The sequence below is a fragment of the Mytilus trossulus genome, chromosome 3 (genome assembly GCF_036588685.1).
Source record: "Mytilus trossulus isolate FHL-02 chromosome 3, PNRI_Mtr1.1.1.hap1, whole genome shotgun sequence".
Taxonomy (NCBI): domain Eukaryota; kingdom Metazoa; phylum Mollusca; class Bivalvia; order Mytilida; family Mytilidae; genus Mytilus; species Mytilus trossulus.
Window position 1 is genome coordinate 52,798,571 of NC_086375.1, and position 19,454 is coordinate 52,818,024.

At 32.6% G+C, this 19,454-nt stretch overlaps 1 protein-coding gene across 4 annotated transcripts; it reads right to left on the bottom strand.

Moving 5' to 3' along the window:
- Positions 1 to 548: 548 nt before the first annotated feature.
- On the bottom strand, positions 549 to 18,263 carry LOC134711812 (uncharacterized). Of its 4 annotated transcripts, XR_010106239.1 has the most exons (9): positions 17,969 to 18,263; positions 17,578 to 17,699; positions 15,150 to 15,464; positions 13,771 to 13,960; positions 13,063 to 13,196; positions 6,373 to 6,555; positions 3,622 to 3,647; positions 3,051 to 3,185; positions 2,473 to 2,735 (listed from the first exon to the last, which is right to left on the bottom strand). XR_010106239.1 is itself a non-coding variant. In XM_063572709.1 (8 exons), exons 2-8 carry the CDS (start codon positions 17,675 to 17,677, stop codon positions 2,359 to 2,361), a joined length of 1,434 nt encoding a protein of 477 aa, XP_063428779.1. In that variant the 5' UTR covers positions 17,678 to 17,699; positions 17,969 to 18,259; the 3' UTR covers positions 549 to 2,358. The 4 variants fall into 4 exon arrangements, 3 of the variants coding, with proteins under 3 accessions (XP_063428779.1, XP_063428780.1, XP_063428781.1); XM_063572709.1 differs by lacking the exon at positions 3,622 to 3,647 and having other exon boundaries at positions 549 to 2,735; positions 17,969 to 18,259; XM_063572710.1 differs by lacking the exons at positions 3,622 to 3,647; positions 6,373 to 6,555 and having other exon boundaries at positions 549 to 2,735; positions 17,969 to 18,261.
- Between the last annotated feature and the right edge of the window lie 1,191 nt (positions 18,264 to 19,454).

Consider the following 19,454-nt stretch of genomic DNA (forward strand, 5'->3'; position numbering starts at 1 on the left):
TAAACTTTATTATCCTCAGACACACAGAGAAAAGGGAAGATATTTAAATACTGATAATATAGATATGTGTCAAATACATAAAGATAAACATAGCATTCTAAATTTGATCAATATTTGTAAAGGCATGACAAAAATGCATTCCAGACTAACAAATTCATTCGTATAACTTATTCCAATCACCTATCTGTAGATATCTATCATCCATCTATTGTCCAGTTAATCAATACAATGCACTTCATGTATTTCCCTCTAGGAATTGCTAAAAAGAAATCCTGACTCAGTTTATAATATTGTATCTTCTAGATATGTGGGAACGAGGAAGAAGAATCTCAAAATCCAGAAAAGTTTGTAATTTTTTAAACATAAAATGCATTTGAAATTGAGTCATCTAGCTCATTCCATGCTTTATAACTATATCTAGATTCACAGGTTTGTCTGTACTTAGATTATTTCTGTCGTGTAAATACGGCGTTGTAAAACAATCGGCTATGATGAACTTTAAGGGACTAAAAAGTAAAATAACAAAAATACCGAGCTCCAAAAGGAAATTCAATATGGAATATCTTTATTAATTGTCAAAATCTAAAGCACAAATACATCAAACGCATGGAAACTAACTTCAGGCATTTCCTAATGTAGAAAAGTATAGATTAACCTGGATTGATAATAAGCTAAACCTGTCAATTGTATAACCAGTGTCAGATTTATATGAGGTATAACATATGCAATGGACGAAAGGAATAAAACAATGAACCTACTTTTTGACAGATCTAACGATTGCTTGAAATATCTTGCTCTGAACTTAAGACTAGAAAAGCAGTTCATAAAATTAAATGCTGACAAGGCTAAGCAGTTTTGGATCCTCAAGTGGAATTAGAAATTTAGTTCAAGGTATCAAAATCCAATGATACTGGGTATAAGATTATTACATAAACGGGAGAAAGAGGATGGCATTTTGGTTTCAACAAGTGGCCAACGGAATATATCCTTGATCATCTGTGAATAAGAACACGTGGGTAAATAGAACTTAATTAAGCAATCCGTTATCAAACTCTAGTTTTCGAATATCATGGCAAATAAACTCATCATAGATACCAGGACTAAATAAACTGAGGGATATATTCGGACATCAATATAAGTGAACTCCTACAATATAATGTGTCCTCCTAGACAATACAACAAATCTGTGTAACAAACTGCTGCTGATAAATGTCTTCTTTTAAGTTTCATTTTTTTTCTCAACCTTAATTTTTCATTTCGGGATATTTTTTGGGAGTATAATTTAAACAGCTGCAGAATATAGATTTTTAATACATACACGCAGTATTGATAAAACTGTTGGTATTAATGAGAACCGTCTTTCAATTTTAGTTGATATGTTCACCTCGGCTTAGTTTGTAGCACGAATTTGTTTTCTCTCAGTCGATTTATAACACCAACATATTACTACTTTTGTCTTTATTTATGTTAACTTCTGGTAATGTTGCTGAACTGGAAGAATGTGAATATGTATGCGATCCTTAAAAGTCTGTTTTCCTTGTTAAAGGTGCGAGGCTTTGAAGAAAATGTGTTTTATTTTTTACAAATGTAAAAAACATATGTGATATATATGAACTGGTATTTTCCTCATTATATGTACTAGCTTTTGAGAATATCAACCATTATAAAAATGTTTATATTTATTCATTTCGAAATTAACAATGCAAATACTGTCCGTGTCAATTGTGATAAACAAGTGAAACTGTGTGCTACTGCTCACTAATCATACCCCGCCGCAAGTGGATAATTTTAAAAGTGTAAAATATGCAAGTGTTCGGCCAACAGGAAATTGTTGAGAGATGATTCTGAAAACATATCACACGGTAAAGCTGACTTGTATAAACCCTGAAATCAAATTTCAGAAACCCTTGTATTGTAGTTCCTGAGAAAAATGTGACGACAAACTTCACCTTGGCTATCATGTGTATAATGATACAAGTGTTCGGTAAACAGGAATTTGTCGGGTGCTGTATCTGAAAACGCATCGCACAGTATAGCTGACATATATAAACCTTGAAACCCAATTTCAGAAATCCTTGTTTTGTAGTTCCGGAGAAAAATATTCGAAAATATTCATTGGACTGACGGTGGGGGTATAAAAAACGAACCTTCTCAATGAAATTACATATTAATTGTGTCAGTGTTGACAATATTTTTTCGACATATTTTGAACTTCGGTCATACTTGAAAAAAAGTTACAACAATATTAACATTCCTTCGGTTGTAAGAATGGATTGTATCCCTTTAGTTGTAGAAATACTAGGGTAACCACCTTGTGCTGCAAGAAAGTAAGTCGTGATATAAATTATCTTTTTTAAGTTAGAATTTAGTCGAATAACTTTGTTCTGAAATGTGTTCATTATAAGTTGACTTGTTTGATCTACAACATGTGCAACATTTTATGTTTTGTGAACTCCTTCTCGGCATTCTAAGTTTAAGTTTACTATAGAAATTTGTCTCTTCGAAAAGCGAAAAATCCCCTCCATCCGGCCAAGTTATCTTCCTTAGGCCTACGTCTTCCAGAGCTTTTACACGTTTTTCAATTTCTCTCTGTTTTATGACTGTAATTAGACTTGGTTCGAAATAGTTTTGTGCACCAATTTCTCTTTGAAAAGTTGTACTACAAGCTTTTGTTGGATAAATAATTATTAAGCTACCACTATTCTGACAGAATTCGCCAAGTGTTCGTATTATATCTGCAAATAAATATATATTTATATATAGACCATTTATATAATTTCAGTAAACTATCATCCTTTGTGAACATATATTTGAGCTTGGTCATTATTTACAAACTACATACTACATACAGGACACAATCGTTAGAATATGCTTCAAATTAACACTTCGCGAGAGGATATAAAATCTACTTTGACGTAGTATTTTCTGGCACTTCAAACATTATGTGACAGAAAAAAGAAAAGAAGAAAAGCAGTAAATATCAATTTAAAAAAACTTTTGTCTAATCAATCTGAATTGTTATTGCCATTTTGTTTTATCATTATTCTTACCTTGACCTCCTAGAACTTCAGAAGACATTATAACAGAATAAGCATCTTCTTCAAGTCTAGTCTTCAATACTTCTGCTATTTTTCTATCTTCAAATTCGTCATCGTGTAATATCAAGGCATGATAATCTTTGCTTCCTGAATATAAAAATTAGAAATGGCGGTAAGATTGGCAGTAAGACAACTTTATCCATAAAAAACACAGGACAGAGATCTGACTTATACATATTATTCTAATTTCTAAGTGGTAATGTGCATCACATAAATACCTAACTAATATTAAACAACGCCCGTTTTCGTTTATTTTATGTCGATTTCAACTATCTAAGTACTTTAAACCAGTTGCTGAACAAGCTGAAGCCCCACAAATCCATTGGTTGCTTGAGCATTTATACTAACAAAGCAAGCAAGCCAACCAAACCTTTCGACTTCAAGCATTAATAGAAAAGATCTAATATGTAGCATTACTGATTACGTTACAAATAAGACAGGTTTTAATTGTATCGATGTTAAAACTGTCGTTAAAAATAAGATAACAGGAATCAACAACAAAAAACAGGAAAGTACAACATACCACATCAACCACCAACGCTGACTCCTCTGAAAATAAGTAGACAGATAAACAAAGATAGACAACATCGAACACAATAAGCTAGCTATATATGTTGGTTGAATACTGCACCTGAGGAAAAAATCCTAAACAACATTCCACGTTTCTTGTAGTCTCATCATAAATAATTAAGGGTCATATGTGGGACAGCTGTTGAAGGCTGTTCATTGATCAAATGATGTTTGATTATTTGTGTCGTCGAGTTGCTGTCTCGTTGACTTATATCCCGCCTTTCATAAATTCATTTAGAAAAAAAAACAATCACAAAAAAATGATAAACATCATACATGTGGTCTTTGATGTAACCTGCTTTATCAGCAGAGTGTGCATATACAATGCGAGTATTTTTTCAAATAATCTCTATCAACAACATCGGTGATCACATGGTATGTAATATTTTCAGCGAAGCACACATGGTATGTGGTTAAAATTTGTGTGTGTGACATAACGATATGTTATAGAATCATTTTCATAACAGCGTAAACAATTGCATTACCTATGTTGGTAATACCTTATTTTGATACTGAATTTACCTTTAACTTGTTTGTCATTGGCTATCGATAACGGTGATTTCACACTCAGTCTGTCTGAGATATTCCAATGTGGATTTATTAGAATGAAAGAGTATAGTACATGCAGTTGCATGTGATAAAAAGGGTAAATTTAATATTAAACATTTAAATCAACACTCAATGTTTAGTCCTCTAACTGTTATTTATTCGTATTATTTGATTTAGGCGTTTAGTGACAAGTGAGCGTTGCATACCTTGGCATATGTGAATTAAACAAAGGAAGCAGACAGTTCATGACAAAATTGTGTTTAGGTGATTGTGATGTGTTTGTACATCTTCCTTTACTGAACATTCTTGCTGCTCACAATTATCTCTATCTATAATGAACCTGTCCGTGTAGTTTCAGTGGAAAATGTAAGTAAAAATTTACAAATTTTATGAAAATTGTAAAAAATTGATTATAAAGGACAATAACTTCTTAGGGGGTTAATTGACCATTTTGGTCATTTTGACTTTTTTTTAGTCTTAAATTGCTGTACATTATTGCTGTTTACAGTTTATCTCTATCTATAATAATATTCAAGATAATAACCCAAAACAGCAAAAGTTCCTTAAAATTACCAATTTAGGGGCAGCAACCTAACAACGAGTTGTCCGATTTATCTAAAAATGTCAGGGCAGATAGATCTTGACCAGATGAAAATTTTATCCCTGTCATATTTGCTCTAAATGCTTTGGTTTTTGAGTTATAAGCCAAAAACTGCATTTTACCCCATGTTTTATCTTCTATTTTTAGCTGTAGTGGCCATCTTGGTTGGTTTGTCAGGTCACAAAACACAATTTTAAAACTAGATAGCCTAATTATGATACTGGCTATGTTTGGTAAAATTTGGCCCAGTTGACTTATTTGTAAATCTTACTTTGCTGAACATTATTGCTGTTTACAGTTTATCTCCATCTATAATGATATACAAGATAATAACCAAAAACAGTAAAATTTCCTTAAAATTACCAATTTAGGGGCAGCAACCCAACAATGGGTTGTCTGATTCATCTGAAAATTTCAGGGCAGATAGATCTTCACCTGCTAAACAATTTAACCCCTGTCAGATTTGCTCTAAATGCATTGGTTTTTGAGTTATAAGCCAAAAACTGCATTTTACCCTATGTTCTATTTTTAGCTGTAGCGGCCATCTTGGTTGATTTGCCCGGTCACAAAACCCAATTTTTAAACTAGATAGGCTTATAATGATTCTGGCTATATTTGGTAAAATTTGGCCCAGTAGTTTCAGAGGAGAAGATTTTTGTAAAAGTTAACTAAAATTTACGAAAAATGGTAAAAAAATGACTATAAAGGGCAATAACTCCTAAAGGGGTCAACTGACCATTTTGTTCATGTTGACTTATTTGTAAATCTTACTTTGCTGAACATTATTGCTGTTTACAGTTTATCTCCATCTATAATAATATACAAGATAATAACCAAAAACAGTAAAATTTCCTTAAAATTACCAATTTAGGGGTAGCAACCCAACAATGGGTTTTCTGATTCATCTGAAAATTTCAGGGCAGATAGATGTTGACCTGATGAACAATTTTACCCCATGTCAGATTTGCTCTAAATGCTTTGGTTTTTGAGTTATAAGCCAAAAACTGCATTTTACCCCTATGTTCTATTTTTAGCCATGGCGGCCATCTTGGTTGGTTGGCCGGGTAAAAAAACACAAATTTTAAACTAGATAAATCAATGATGATTGTGGCCAAGTTTGGTTTAATTTGGCCCAGTAGTTTCAGAGGAGAAGATTTTTGTAAAAGTTAACGCCGGACAACGGACGACGACGGACGACGGACGCCAAGTGATGAGAAAAGCTCACTTGGTCCTTCGGGCCGGTGAGCTAAAAAAACAAATGCGGATTACACACTAAAACAGAGGGAAACGCATTAAATATCAGAGGAGAACAACGACACAACATCAAAATGTAGCACACACAGAAAGGAACTTAGCATTAGACAAAATACGATGAGAATAACAAATATAACATTGTATGTAACATTTTTTTTTATTTACCAACATTTATCAGTGAGATGACCACATGGTATATACAACGTTTTCTACTTCATTAACTTTGCAAATTGGGAATTGTATGACTTTTGTAAATAGCATTTTCTGAATAAACCATGTTATATTTTCTACCTAACTAACCTTTATCAGATAGGTGACCACAAGGTATACGAGAAAGTATAAACAACTTTACTCTCGGCCGGAACAATAGAAGAAGAAGACCAATCACCATGAGGATTCCCGAGGCAATAATGGCAACTATAACACCAGCTGGTAGATGCATCTTTTTTGTAGTAGTAGTATTTGTGATTGAAACAGTTGTTCCTGTATGAAATTAAGACATTTCTAAATTATAAACAAAATACATACTAAACTAAGTATTTGTTTAGTTAAGGTCTTCTTTTTTTCCAAAAGGAAAGACCTTTCTTCATTTTTTATTTCTTTTTTCGCCGAACTTTAACAACGTTAGCTGTCTTTACCTTAAGACATGTTGCTTTCAGGTTCACACTTTGTAACAGAGTCACAAATACCTATCCGGTACTCACCCTATTAGTCAATGTTAGTCTGCACAATTCCAAAAAACCTTGTTATGAGGTGAACACCGTAACAGTAAGAGGTAGAAAAAAAACGAAGGGTGGTTTATGTCAAGGAACAGAACCTGTTTTGTTAGATACATTTGGATAGAAAAGATTCAACGACTTCTTGGTTGTATTGCGCCTATTTCGAAATCAATCGATGTCTGTTGGCCACTACAACTCAGAAACCGTGAGATGTAGCTGTTCCAGACCGTATGAATATTTGGAACGTATGCGTACTTTCTCAAAATACTCATACGGTCGAACGATACGAGTACGGTCTGACTAATATTAAAAAAGAATGTCATGTTTATAAGATACAAATGCATTTATATAGCAGATCAACATAACTTAACTACCAAATTAATATAAAAAAGTTCAATTGTAATTGAAACAAATCTTTTTATATTTCAACTTTTTTAAAATTCACGCTAATTAAATATGTTAATCTCTTGCATCTAGCATGTCGATCAGCAATACATTTATTGAATTATGATCAGTGAAATTGAAGACGTCGGAAGTAAATATCATGTGGGAGGTCAATTGTTTTGGAATATTTAGCAACTATACCACAAAATGCAAATGCAAAGAAACATGCATGAACTGCATACATGAAAATGTAAAAAATATTACGTTACTTGAATTGTGTCACCTTGGGCGATATTACCATAGATTTACTATTAAACAAAATTTAATACTCAATTTCAAATGTTCGTTTGTTCATTTTATCTTATTGTAATAGTTTAAACATATTTATTTATAGTGGATTGGGAAACAAGTTTTGTAACTTATATTAATCCCTTTCCACTTTGCGGGTGCGAGTGCTGCCTTGTACCGCCATTAGCCTACTCTTTTTCGAAATCTACAAGGGTGTCTTTAACGTGCAAGAGATATGGCTCTCTCTTAACACGGTGTAATATATATAGGGGGTTGAATCCGCGTTTCCGGAAATACTGTGCAGTCCGTATATGATTTTGTTATATACATGTATGTAATTGTAATCACATGTACTGTCTCTTTTTCATTTTGCAAGTGCCATTAAAGGACGTAATTTTATTAGCTGTTAATGTTTTGCCTCTCGCACCCCCATACAGGATCATTACATGGCGGAGGACCCGAAATATTACTTCATTCAAAGGACTTTATTTGTGTAAACCTGAACTGAAATGATCTGAAATGAATTGAAAATTGTTTTCCCCATAATTTTCACTGAAGTGGGAAAACCACGTGGGTGGTCAAATTTTTGTATGTGTGTCCATGCAGATTAAAATTTTCTTCAAGTTGCCGTATGAATCCCAGTTTTCTGTACGTGAGATTCATCTCATTACAGGCGTAATATTTAACATGCACATTTATTTTTTTTTATCTGTACGTGAGATTTATCTCATTACAGTGTTGGTTTTTTTTCTGCGTTGATGTCGGCGCCGAAATATAGCAATTTAAATGATATGAGCGATGGTGAGTCTACTTTAAGTTTACACTCATTAGTTGAAACGGTCGACGAATTTACCGACGATTCACTTTTAAGTTCATATTTATTGGCACCGACTAGGCCTTCTCAAAACCATGAATTAGATCAAAGTTTACATTTATTAGCCCCGACTAGGCCCTCTCAAACCAACAAATTAGATCGTTCTATGCCAATTTTAACACCACAAATAAGTTTGGTTAACAGATTGCATCAAAATAATTTGACTTATAACACAAGTGCATGTTACACTACAAGTACGCCTAGATTAGAACATACAAGTATACCTAGAATAGTACATACAGCTGTCATGGAAAAACTAGCTCCGTGTAGGAAATTCAGGGGATATTCCCATGAAAATGGACTTGTTTTCTTGCGCGAATTTGACTCTTTCGCTACACTACATAAAATGCCTTATGAATACCAAAGGCGAATAGCAGCTTTTCATCTCCAGTTAACGGGCCCGGCCCTCACGTGGTTTAACTCGTTAACATTCAATGACAAAAGCTCCTGGGAAAAACTTATTGAACTGTTTAAGAGAAAATATGTAAATCTCGATTGGCAAAGTCCAACAATCATGCTAGAAAATGAGGTTTTTGAACACATAAAGTTGTCACCGGGTCAAGCACTCGAAGATTTTTACTGCCAGCTTGTAGAAAAAGCTCAATTATTACACAAAGCTGATCATGAAATTCTCACCAAATTCATCCAGGGTCTTGCCGAAAAGTTAGCTTTCTTTGTAAGGACAGGTAACCACAAAGACAGTAATGGTGCACTATCATCTGCCAAAATGGGCGAAGCATACGGGTACAGGTTACATGATGAGATATCTGTTTCTGCCATCAAACAACAAATTACACCTAAAGCTGTTGCCGAACAAAACCCGTCAGTCGTACATGAACTGAAATCTCAAATTCAAGACAATTGCCAATGCTTGACGAGGATGTTTATTTTGAACCTTTTTGTCCGTGAGATTTATCTCATGACAATTTATTAATCTGTATACAGCGATGTTTTTCTTGAACTTATTGTCCGTGAGATTTATCTCATGACAATGCCCTTTATTGATGGTACAACGACTTTTTCTGGCGAACTTTTCATGTTTTTTTCCGTGGGATTTATCTCATGACAATCCGTTACTATGATGTCAGATGAAATTCAGTACAGAGCGGAGCCCTATTTCAATGTTATTCAATAAGAACTTTTAAATATACGGACATTAGTTTGTTTGCATATATAATATACATGTACATGGAAACTGATTATAAACTGCTTAAGATTTTTTTTGCATATGTTGATATTACTTATCATTTTGAAATACTTGAACAATTCGTATTTTGTATGTTTAATTTGCTTGATTTTTTCTGAGGAAAATAATGAACGATTGTTGATATTGCGTATACATGACATTATGCTAAACACATTTTTATACATGTAGATTTTTATTTCAATTTCATTCACATGAGTATCAAGTTTGAATTATCTAGTCTTTAATATTTGATTTATTTAATTTTGTAACATAATAGCAGAAAGTTGGTACTGCTGCGTTTTCAGATTTGTAATTCAATAATTATTTTCTATGAGAAATGCCGATTTTTGTATGTTTATATTGAACATCGATCTTTACTATTTTTGAAATATGTTGATGAGATCGTATGAATATGGTTCATTTTGTATTTAGTGGATTTTTAAGGAAACACGATAGTGATATACAGTTTCAGTAGCAAACAATTTAAGGAAAATGTAGAGAGAATATTTTTTTTTGTTGTGTTTTTTTTTTGCATGGTATAAAGACGGAAATCTGTAGTTTGCGTCCAGTTTTGGAACTTTTATGAGGAGTATATTATCTAGGATCTATGTTAGTGATATCGAGATAATTTCATAAATAAACCCCGTGAATTGTATCTTTCTGATATGTTTTATCTGTTAGCAATTTTATATTTTTTATGAGAGTGTGTGTGTGTAAATGGGTTTGGTGCACCATGATTCTGTGAGAGATTGTTGATATATTTTTTTGAAACTTGCAACTTATGAAATGGGATCATTATAGGACATTTTCACAATATTGTAAGAGTTAGGGGCTCTGTTGAATTTATTACTCAATGATACATGTATCACGAAACAATTTCAGATCTGTAAAAATATATTTAACTACTAACTTTCAAAAGTTGAGATTTCGCAACGTCAGATAATTGTAATTTTTCATGCTGTGTTTTGAGATGGTATATGAGTTGGTGCATATATATTGTAAAGCGAATTCAACCCTGAGCAAAATTTACATTTTTCTTTTGTCGGGGGGATGTAATATATATAGGGGGTTGAATCCGCGTTTCCGGAAATACTGTACAGTCCGTATATGATTTTGTTATATACATGTATGTAATTGTAATCACATGTACTGTCTCTTTTTCATTTTGCAAGTGCCATTAAAGGACGTAATTTTATTAGCTGTTAATGTTTTGCCTCTCGCACCCCCATACAGGATCATTACAACGGGTCAGCCATTTATCGTCCCCTTCCGACGGACTATCATCGTTTCCTCAAGACTATACTCGCAAATGGTGTCAAGGAAGAGCCGAAAATTGAGTTCCTGAAATTTTCATCCCAGACAGGAATCGAACCAGGAACCTTTGTGCTAGTAGTCCGATGCACTAACCACTACACCACGGCTCTCTTATTGTAATAAATTATCAATAACAATTTGTAAAACTAAAAATCACTTGTAAAATAGAGATTGTGATAATTGCTTGTTTTAATTTAAATAATTACCCATATGATAAAATAACATGTATGGTCAGCTCGTACCGGACCGTACTCGTATACTCATACGGTCCGACCATACGCGGCTGGTCGGACCGTACGAGTATACGTATACGGCCCGGACTGGAACATAGCCACCTATGATTTTCACAAATGATCATTATGTGAACTTGAAAATGTCTCAATATCAAATGTGTACGTTGACCTTGACATTTGGCTCACAACTTATGGAATAATCTCAAAAACAATTATATTTACGTCTTAGTCTTGAATAGTGGAAATTGGTCATTTAGGTACAACCATATTAAAATTTACCGAATAGATTTGACCTTGGCGTAAGTTGCAAATCATCCGTTATCGGTTTCTAAAAAGACCAAATTATCTTTAACTAATAAACTTAAGATTCTAGACCAAAAGAGTTTTTTGCAATGACACTGGGACAATTGCCCTGACAAAGGTCACAAGGTTAGCGTCATGTCCAAGATAGCGAACTATGTTTTAAGCTGTTTAGTTTTGATCTCTCTTTAAGGATCATAACCCATGTTTACAGATTCTTAAAAGTAGCGAATGAAGTGTTTTACCATACTTTAAAGGTTGTGTTTTGACGCTTTTCAGAGCATTCTACGTCCAAGTCAACATATTTTTTACATTATTATAAAGGGAAAAACTCTCAATTATTCACGAACAATTGGCATTTAAATGTATTAATTGTTTTTTTGGTACAATTGGGGCGAACAAGAGAGCGATATAGTGTGTAGATAATTGCATTTTGATGAAAGCTGTAGATGTCTGTAGGTTTTTTTTTCAGCAATCATAAATGATACTTTTGTTCAAAATGAATATCCCCAAACCCTCGTATCTAAATTGTAAAAGAAAATCGTTGGGTTCGAATTTCTGTAAAACTATGGATTCATCTGAATGTTTGAAAAGAAAACTATGCTGACTGCTAGAAAAATGGTGAAATGACTTTTGTTTATTTCGGGTGTCTTTCAGTTCTTTTTTATACGCCCGTCAAAATTTTGACAGGACGTATTATGGTATACAAATGTCCGATGTCCGTCTGTCTGTCCGTCCGTCTGTCTGTCCGGCGTAAACATGTCGCACCGTAACTTGAGAACGACTTATCCATTTTTTTTAGTTATATTAATCTTAATATCTGTATACTTTTTGGTGATGATTCAAAATTTTATTTTTGAGTTATTGAGTATTTTGTAAAAAAAAAAGGGGGGGGAGGTTTTTTTTACATGTCGCACCATATCTCAAAAACGATTAATGATTATTGCTTAAAACTTTACAAATGTCTTTGTTATATTAATCTAAAGATCTGTATACTTTTTGTTGATGATTCAAAATTTTTGAGTTATTGAGTATTTTGTTAAAAAATGGGAGGGTTTTTTTACATGTTGTGCCGTATCTCAAAAACAATTTATGATTATTGCTTAAATTTTACACACTTCTTTGTTGTATTAATCTAAAGATCTGTCTACTTTTTGGTGATGATTCAAAATTCCATTTTTGAGTTATTAAGTATTTAGTTAAACAGAGGAGGGTTTTTTTACATGTCGCGCCGTATCTCAAAAATAATTTATGATTATTGCTTAAAACTTTACAAACTTCTTTGTTGTATTAATCTAAAGATCTGTATACTTTTTGGTTTTGATTCAAAATTTTATTTATAGTGATATTTAGTTTTTTGTAAAAAAAAACAGGGTTGGGGTTTCACATGTCCCGCCGTGTCTCAAAAACAATATATGGTTATTGCTTAATACTTTCTCAGAAACTATTTATGATTATTGCATAAAAATTCCACACATGACGTCGGGCGTATCATGCGCTCATGGCGCAGCTGTTTATTTAATTATATTACTATTTACTTGTTTTCTATATTATTTAACAGTACTATACTTTTTGCATCGGATATTTATATAACAAATTGTAAATATAAAGATATATACTACCACCTTGTAATTGTTACGAGAAAACAAATGTACACAAACACAAGTATTAAGAATCAAGTTTTATACTTACGTTTCTTTAAAATATGAACTTCAAAATACTGATAATCAGAAGTGGATGATACAATACAGATGAAAGTTTGGTTAAAATCACTCTCATTGGTGTCTGTGATAGTTAGATTGACTTCAACGTATGTTTCACCGTATCTGATAAATAAAAAAATAAGAATGTGTCCCCAGCACACTGGTGCCCCATCAGCACTATCATTTTCTATGTTCAGTAGGCAGTGAAAATGGGGGAAATCTCTAAATTGGCAATAAAAATTAGAAAGATCATATCATGGGAAACATGTGTACTAAGTTTCAAGTTGAATGGACTTCAAATTCCTCAAATACTACCTCGACCAAAAACTTAAACCAAAACTATAACCTGAAGTGGGACAGACGGACGAACGAACGGACGAACGAACAGACGAACGAATAGACAAACCAACAACCATTTTTTTCTTCGAGATAAAGAACATAATATTGACTTGCAGACAATATGAATATTTGTAATTTTGAGGATAAAATAAATCAGAATATAACTATCAAGGTTTCCTTTACAATCTGAAGAGTTAAAAAGCGCATATAACACAATTCATAAAAAAACCGGAGAAGATAGATTGAAATATATAGTCAGAAAGTTACTCATTCTGGTGTGTTTAATTTTATTTATCACAAAACAAATCATATTTATAACTTTCAAACCATAAAAATGAGTAGAATCAAAATAACTTACTTTTCTGCGTTACTGGTGGAGTATCTAGAGTTATTTATAAAATCATAGTTCTCATCATACCACCCCACTTGTCTGAATTTGTCAATTGTACAACCAAAATCTCCAGCACAAGAAAATGTAACAGTGTCACCAATACTAGCATACTTGTCTTGTGGGGCTATATATAGTGGTGTTTCTCTTTCTGTACAAGCTGGAGTTAAAATAGACAATTAAGATTATTTGATTGTTACATGTAATGCAAAGAGGTCAGGCCAAATCTTTATGAATTTGTTTTATTTACCATCTGACTACTTGGCTCCTTAGGATATGCACTCTCTCTATTGGTTTGATTTCAACATTTAGCAGTGACGTCCGATTATTATTAGTGTGATTTTCATTACTGAAAGCTTTTGCAAGTTCAAACCTAAATAGTTAGGTGAAGAATGCTATCAACTGATTTTTATAGTTCGTTCTTATGTTGTACTGTTATGCCATTGTCCCAGGTTAGGTGAGGGTTAGTATCACGCTAACATGTTTAACCCCGCCACATTAATTATTTATGTGCCTGTCCCAAGTCAGGAGCCTGTAATTCAGTGGTTGTCTTTTGTTTTTGTGTTGCATACTTGTTTTTCGTTCATTTTTCTATTTGAATAAGGGCGTTTGTTTTCTCGTTTGAATTTATTAAACATTGTCATATCGGGGTCTTTATGGCTGACTATGCGGTATGGGCTTTGCTCATTGTTGAAGGCCGTACGGTGACCTATAGTTGTTAAATTCTGTGCTATTTTGGTTTCTTGTGGACAGTTGTCTCGTTGGCGATCATGCCACATCTTCGTTTTATATCACCTGTATTGCTCCTGATCTGGAATCGTGTCCTTTGTCGACAATACTAAGCCCTTATAAAGGTCTTCAATTTCCTTTTATTTTGAAGCAATAAGTCAGCTTTATACTAAAAAAAAATTAAATTGAAGGATTATAGATTTATTTCGGTTTGTGGTAAAGTAGGGTCTTCAATTTCATGACAACGTCGAGTCATATATGTGCGTCTTAAATGTACGAGCATGCCTGCTGTGTGTGACAACTAATTATTTAAACACATTAAATATATACTGAAACCGAAGATCAAACGTGGATTGCATATTAGAAATTGTACCATAACTACAATTTAATGAATCAATACCAAGTTGTGGTCCAAGCTAAAACTAAAAAACAGAAATCAAATATTACAGACAGCAGCCAACGATAACCACTGAATTACAGACTCTTGGCTTAATACATACCCGGTTTAGATTTAATAAGGAATTGTGTTCTCTTTTTATGTTTTTTATAGGATTTTCCATACTGGGGACCACCCTTTTCTTAACTATATTTGATATAAAATTCACAGACACAAAACTTACAAAATACTTCTAAAGTAGTGTTGTGCTCCGCTATGATACTGTTTTCAGACATTGCTATGCATCTGTAAATTCCAGCATCTCCGTTTCCTGTCTCCATTAGCACTAATGTCTGATTATTATCTTCTAATTTTGGTCGGTTATCACAAATACTGCAGTATGGTTCCCATGGAAATAGCCGCCATTCTGGATATTGTTTGTTCCAAAAATACCACAGTATCCTGCTGATGTTATGTGCACAGCAATCAATTGTCTTTGATTTACCAAATTGGGCATAATCAAAATCTGCTATTTGATTTTCGTCAAATATTTTAAAGTCTACAAGATGAAAATAAATCGGTAGTGCTTGAAGTATGTAGAAATAGTTATCAAAAGTACCAGGATTATAATTTTATACGCCAGACGCGCGTTTCGTCTACATAAGACTCATCAGTGACGCTCATATCAAAATAGTTAAAAAGCCAAATAAATACAAAGTTGAAGAGCATTGAGGATCCAAAATTCCAAAAAGTTGTGCCAAATACGGCTAAGGTAATCTTCTCCTGGAGTAAGAAAATCCTTAGTTTTTCGAAAAATTCAAAGGTTTGTAAACAGAAAATTTATAAAAATGACCATATGATTGATATTCATGTCAACACCGAAGTGCTGACTACTGGGCTGGTGATACCCTCGGGGATGAAACGTCCACCAGAAAAACTTAAACAAAATGATAAACCAAATATTTCTTGTCTATAATGCAATGCATTATTTAACATTAAAAGTTAAAGAACCACAGGCTCTCAGTGTTTCGTACACTTTGTCAACTATTGTTCATGTGGAAGTTTCTAAGTTATGGCTGTTAATTGATAGTCCAGTCAATCTAGCATAAATTTGACCCTAACTTGAAATTAATTGCAACAGAAGATTTTTAAGTTTTAATCTTTAGCATTATACCCCAAATATACACAGAAAAAGTCCCATAAAATCTTATTTGAGGAAGACTAAAAAAATCAACATTTAAAAAAAATCATATTGAGATTTGCATTGAAAAGGGAGATAACTCTTAAGAAAAAGGCAGAAATATCAATAAAAGTTGATACAAAAATAACTGTACCGTTTCTATTCATCAGAATTTATTGATTCTTGATTTTTTAGTGGTGTTCAGGGTATAAAAAACAGCTCTAAAGGTGTTTTCATATCATTTATCAAGCTACATTTGTATAATCTAGATTTCGTAATTCATTAGTTGACCACTTATTGAATTTTTCAACATGTCAAGTTAAATGATCTCAAATTTAATAAAAAAAAAAAAAAAAAAAGCATGATTTATTCTTTTTGTGGTTTAAAGTTTCTTTAGACAAAGTTAGATGCTGAAAAATAGGATATACAGATAGAAACAATACAAATTTTTTACGCTATTTTTTCAAAATGGTCACAAAGCTTCAAATTTGCAATTTCTTTAATAAAAAATGCACAATAAAAATAAAACTACATTTTATGAGCAGCAGATTATTCAATTTAGTCAAATATCAACTAATAACCCCATCAAAGTATCATACTTTACATAAATATCAAGAAAATCAACCAGAAACTGACCAAAAAAGACTAATTTTTTCGGATTTATCTCCCCTTCCAATGTTAATTTCCATAGGAAATTGAAAATGCTGATTTTGAATTCTCCTCACGTTAGATTTTATGGGACTTTTTTTTCTGTGTATAATAAAAACACAAAGCTATAGATTAGAACTCAAACATTTTCTGTTGCAATTAGTTTGAGGTTAAATCTTAGTTTGACTTGACTATGAGCTATATTTGGAATGAAGTCATAATCATAGAATAAATATTATTTTATTTTGTACTTTACATGTATGAGTTTAACATGTGGTAAACTGGATTGTGTCAGACGATTTATACAATTTACACAGCCTAACGGGCGCCACTTAAGAATTGATCTTGTTACCTAACAACAAAAAACACACACAAAAAACACAGTTTTGTAAGAAAATTGATATCACATCATGAATATGCAATATCTCAGCATAATACGAACCATGTATTATATTTTAAGTAAAAAGTCAAGATTTTGTATTGTCACAGTTGATTTCAGATATCACAACAAAAAATGCTGATCAAATAATATAGTCTAAAGAAGCAATACACAAAAATAATAAGAAAGGTCAATCTCAACTAGGAATTGGCTTTTCACAGCACAGACCAGATGCTGGATGTATAGGACCGAAAATAAACTCATCTTAGATACAAGGCTTCAAATTTTGCGTTTCGTTTACAAAAGACTCATAGATCGAATCTGAAAGTTAAAAAGGCCAAATAAAATACGAATTTGAAGAGCAGTAAGTGTAATAATAGGTGTAAATATTTGTGTTTTCTATCGGTTTGAATTAAAATGGTCATTAAAAACATGTTACCCTTTTATAGTGCAGTGATTCCATACCTTCCTGGACTGAGTAATGTTTGTTGATACAGGTACCACCAATAAAGACCGGTAAAATAAGTAAAACACCAACCACTACTTTACCAGCAGAAAGTTCCATAAATAAATTGTTTACAGGTATTCTGTTCAAAAGAAGGAGACATACGTAAAATTGTCATAAGTAGTAAACACGCTACACAATTTGGATATCGATAAATCGAAAACTCAAGTTAATCAATTGTATTTTGAAATTTGTTTATAAATTAAAAATTGAAAGGTTATCCAATAATCAGTTAGCATTGTATTATTTTTTTTTTAAAAGTGTCCCTCGTCACTAGAAAATTCGAAAAAAAAATCATGCAAATAAACACTATGAATTCATTACATTTGACTGAGTATAATATTTACTTACGTTAATAAAGGCACCGATGAACAATTAAATAAACATCACATAATTACAAGGAAGTTTGGTATATGTATTACACAACTTTAAACGAATAATGGATATCCTAGTCATTATGGAAATCAACTATCTTCCATTGTTACTCATGTTATATCCTTTTAAACATGTGTTTTCCTAACAAAATAACTTCCTTGATCATATCTGTATACATTAATTACAGGTATAAATATACAAAGATATGGAATACTCCAATAAACGATTCAATCGGATTGTTTTATTTTACTAAGGCTATATACAGTTTTGTGATTATTTCTAAAGATACAGTATATGGTATAAATTGCTTTTCTGAATAGTGTGTCAGCTAAAATAAAATTTAAACCTTGTGTGAACTCAACCATATACTATAATAAACTTATTATAAAATACAGTGGGTGCGATGTAGGAATAAGAAAAGTTGGGATGTGAGATTTAGGGATGAAAAAAAGTGTGGTCGTGTGGGTAAAGGGGGGAAATGTAATAATTTGAAGAATTATAGTTTGTAACTACTTGTCGGTTGAAATTAAATGTGTTGAATGATGTTTATGTAAACATAAGTTATCCTGTAGAGGTCCGCACTCTTTTACACCTTTTATTTCCCTATTGGCTATGGGAATATTGAAATAAGAAGGCTTTAATAGGAATAATCTGTTTAATTAATATAACTGTTGATGCAATATCTATACCTTTTGTGATACAGACTGAAATTATCTTTATAACATTGGATCTTCAAAACGTAATGGTCGTGTAACTTTTCTATTCCGTTTTATCATCTATTTCTATTTACATGTACATTCCTTTGATGTATATTTCTAGACTTAGTTATCACTGTGGTCACTACATATGTTTCATTCTTAATTCAGAGGGTGCATGATTCATTCATGAATTATCATCAGGCTGACCACATAAATTATAACGTCTTTAATAAAATTGAGAAAGGAAATGGGGAATGTGTCAAAGCAACAACAACCCGACCATTGAGCAGACAACAGCCGAAGGCCACCAATGGGTCTTCAATGTACATAGCGAGAATTCCCGCACCCGTAGATGTCCTTCAGCTGGCCAGCTAAAAATATGTTTACAGTCTAGTACAGTGATAATGGAAGTCAAACTAAACTCCAAATAATACGCAAGAAACTAAGATTAAAAATCATACAAGACTAACAAAGGCCAGAGGCTCCTGACTTGGGACAGGCGAAACATTGCGGCGGGGTTAAACATGTTTGTGAGATATAAACCCTCCCCTATACCGCTAGTCGATGTAGAAAAGTAAACGCATAACAATACGCACATTAAAATTCAGTTCAAGAGAATTCCGAGTCAGATGTCAAAAGATGTAATAAAAGAAAATAAAATAAAATGACAATAATACATAAATAGACTACTAGCAGTTAACTGACATGCCAGTTCCAGACCTCAATTAAACTGATTGAAAGATTATGTCTTCATCATATGAATA

Excerpts from the sequence above, each read along its gene's own strand:
- LOC134711812 (XM_063572709.1), bottom strand. The coding sequence starts at position 17,677 with ATGGAACTTTCTGCTGGTAAAGTAGTGGTTGGTGTTTTACTTATTTTA. Across the intron at positions 15,465-17,577 it reads ACATTACTCAGTCCAGGAAG|ACTTTAAAATATTTGACGAA; the intron begins GTATGGAATCAC and ends TTCATCTTGTAG. Across the intron at positions 13,961-15,149 it reads CACTACTTTAGAAGTATTTT|CTTGTACAGAAAGAGAAACA; the intron begins GTAAGTTTTGTG and ends TTTTAACTCCAG.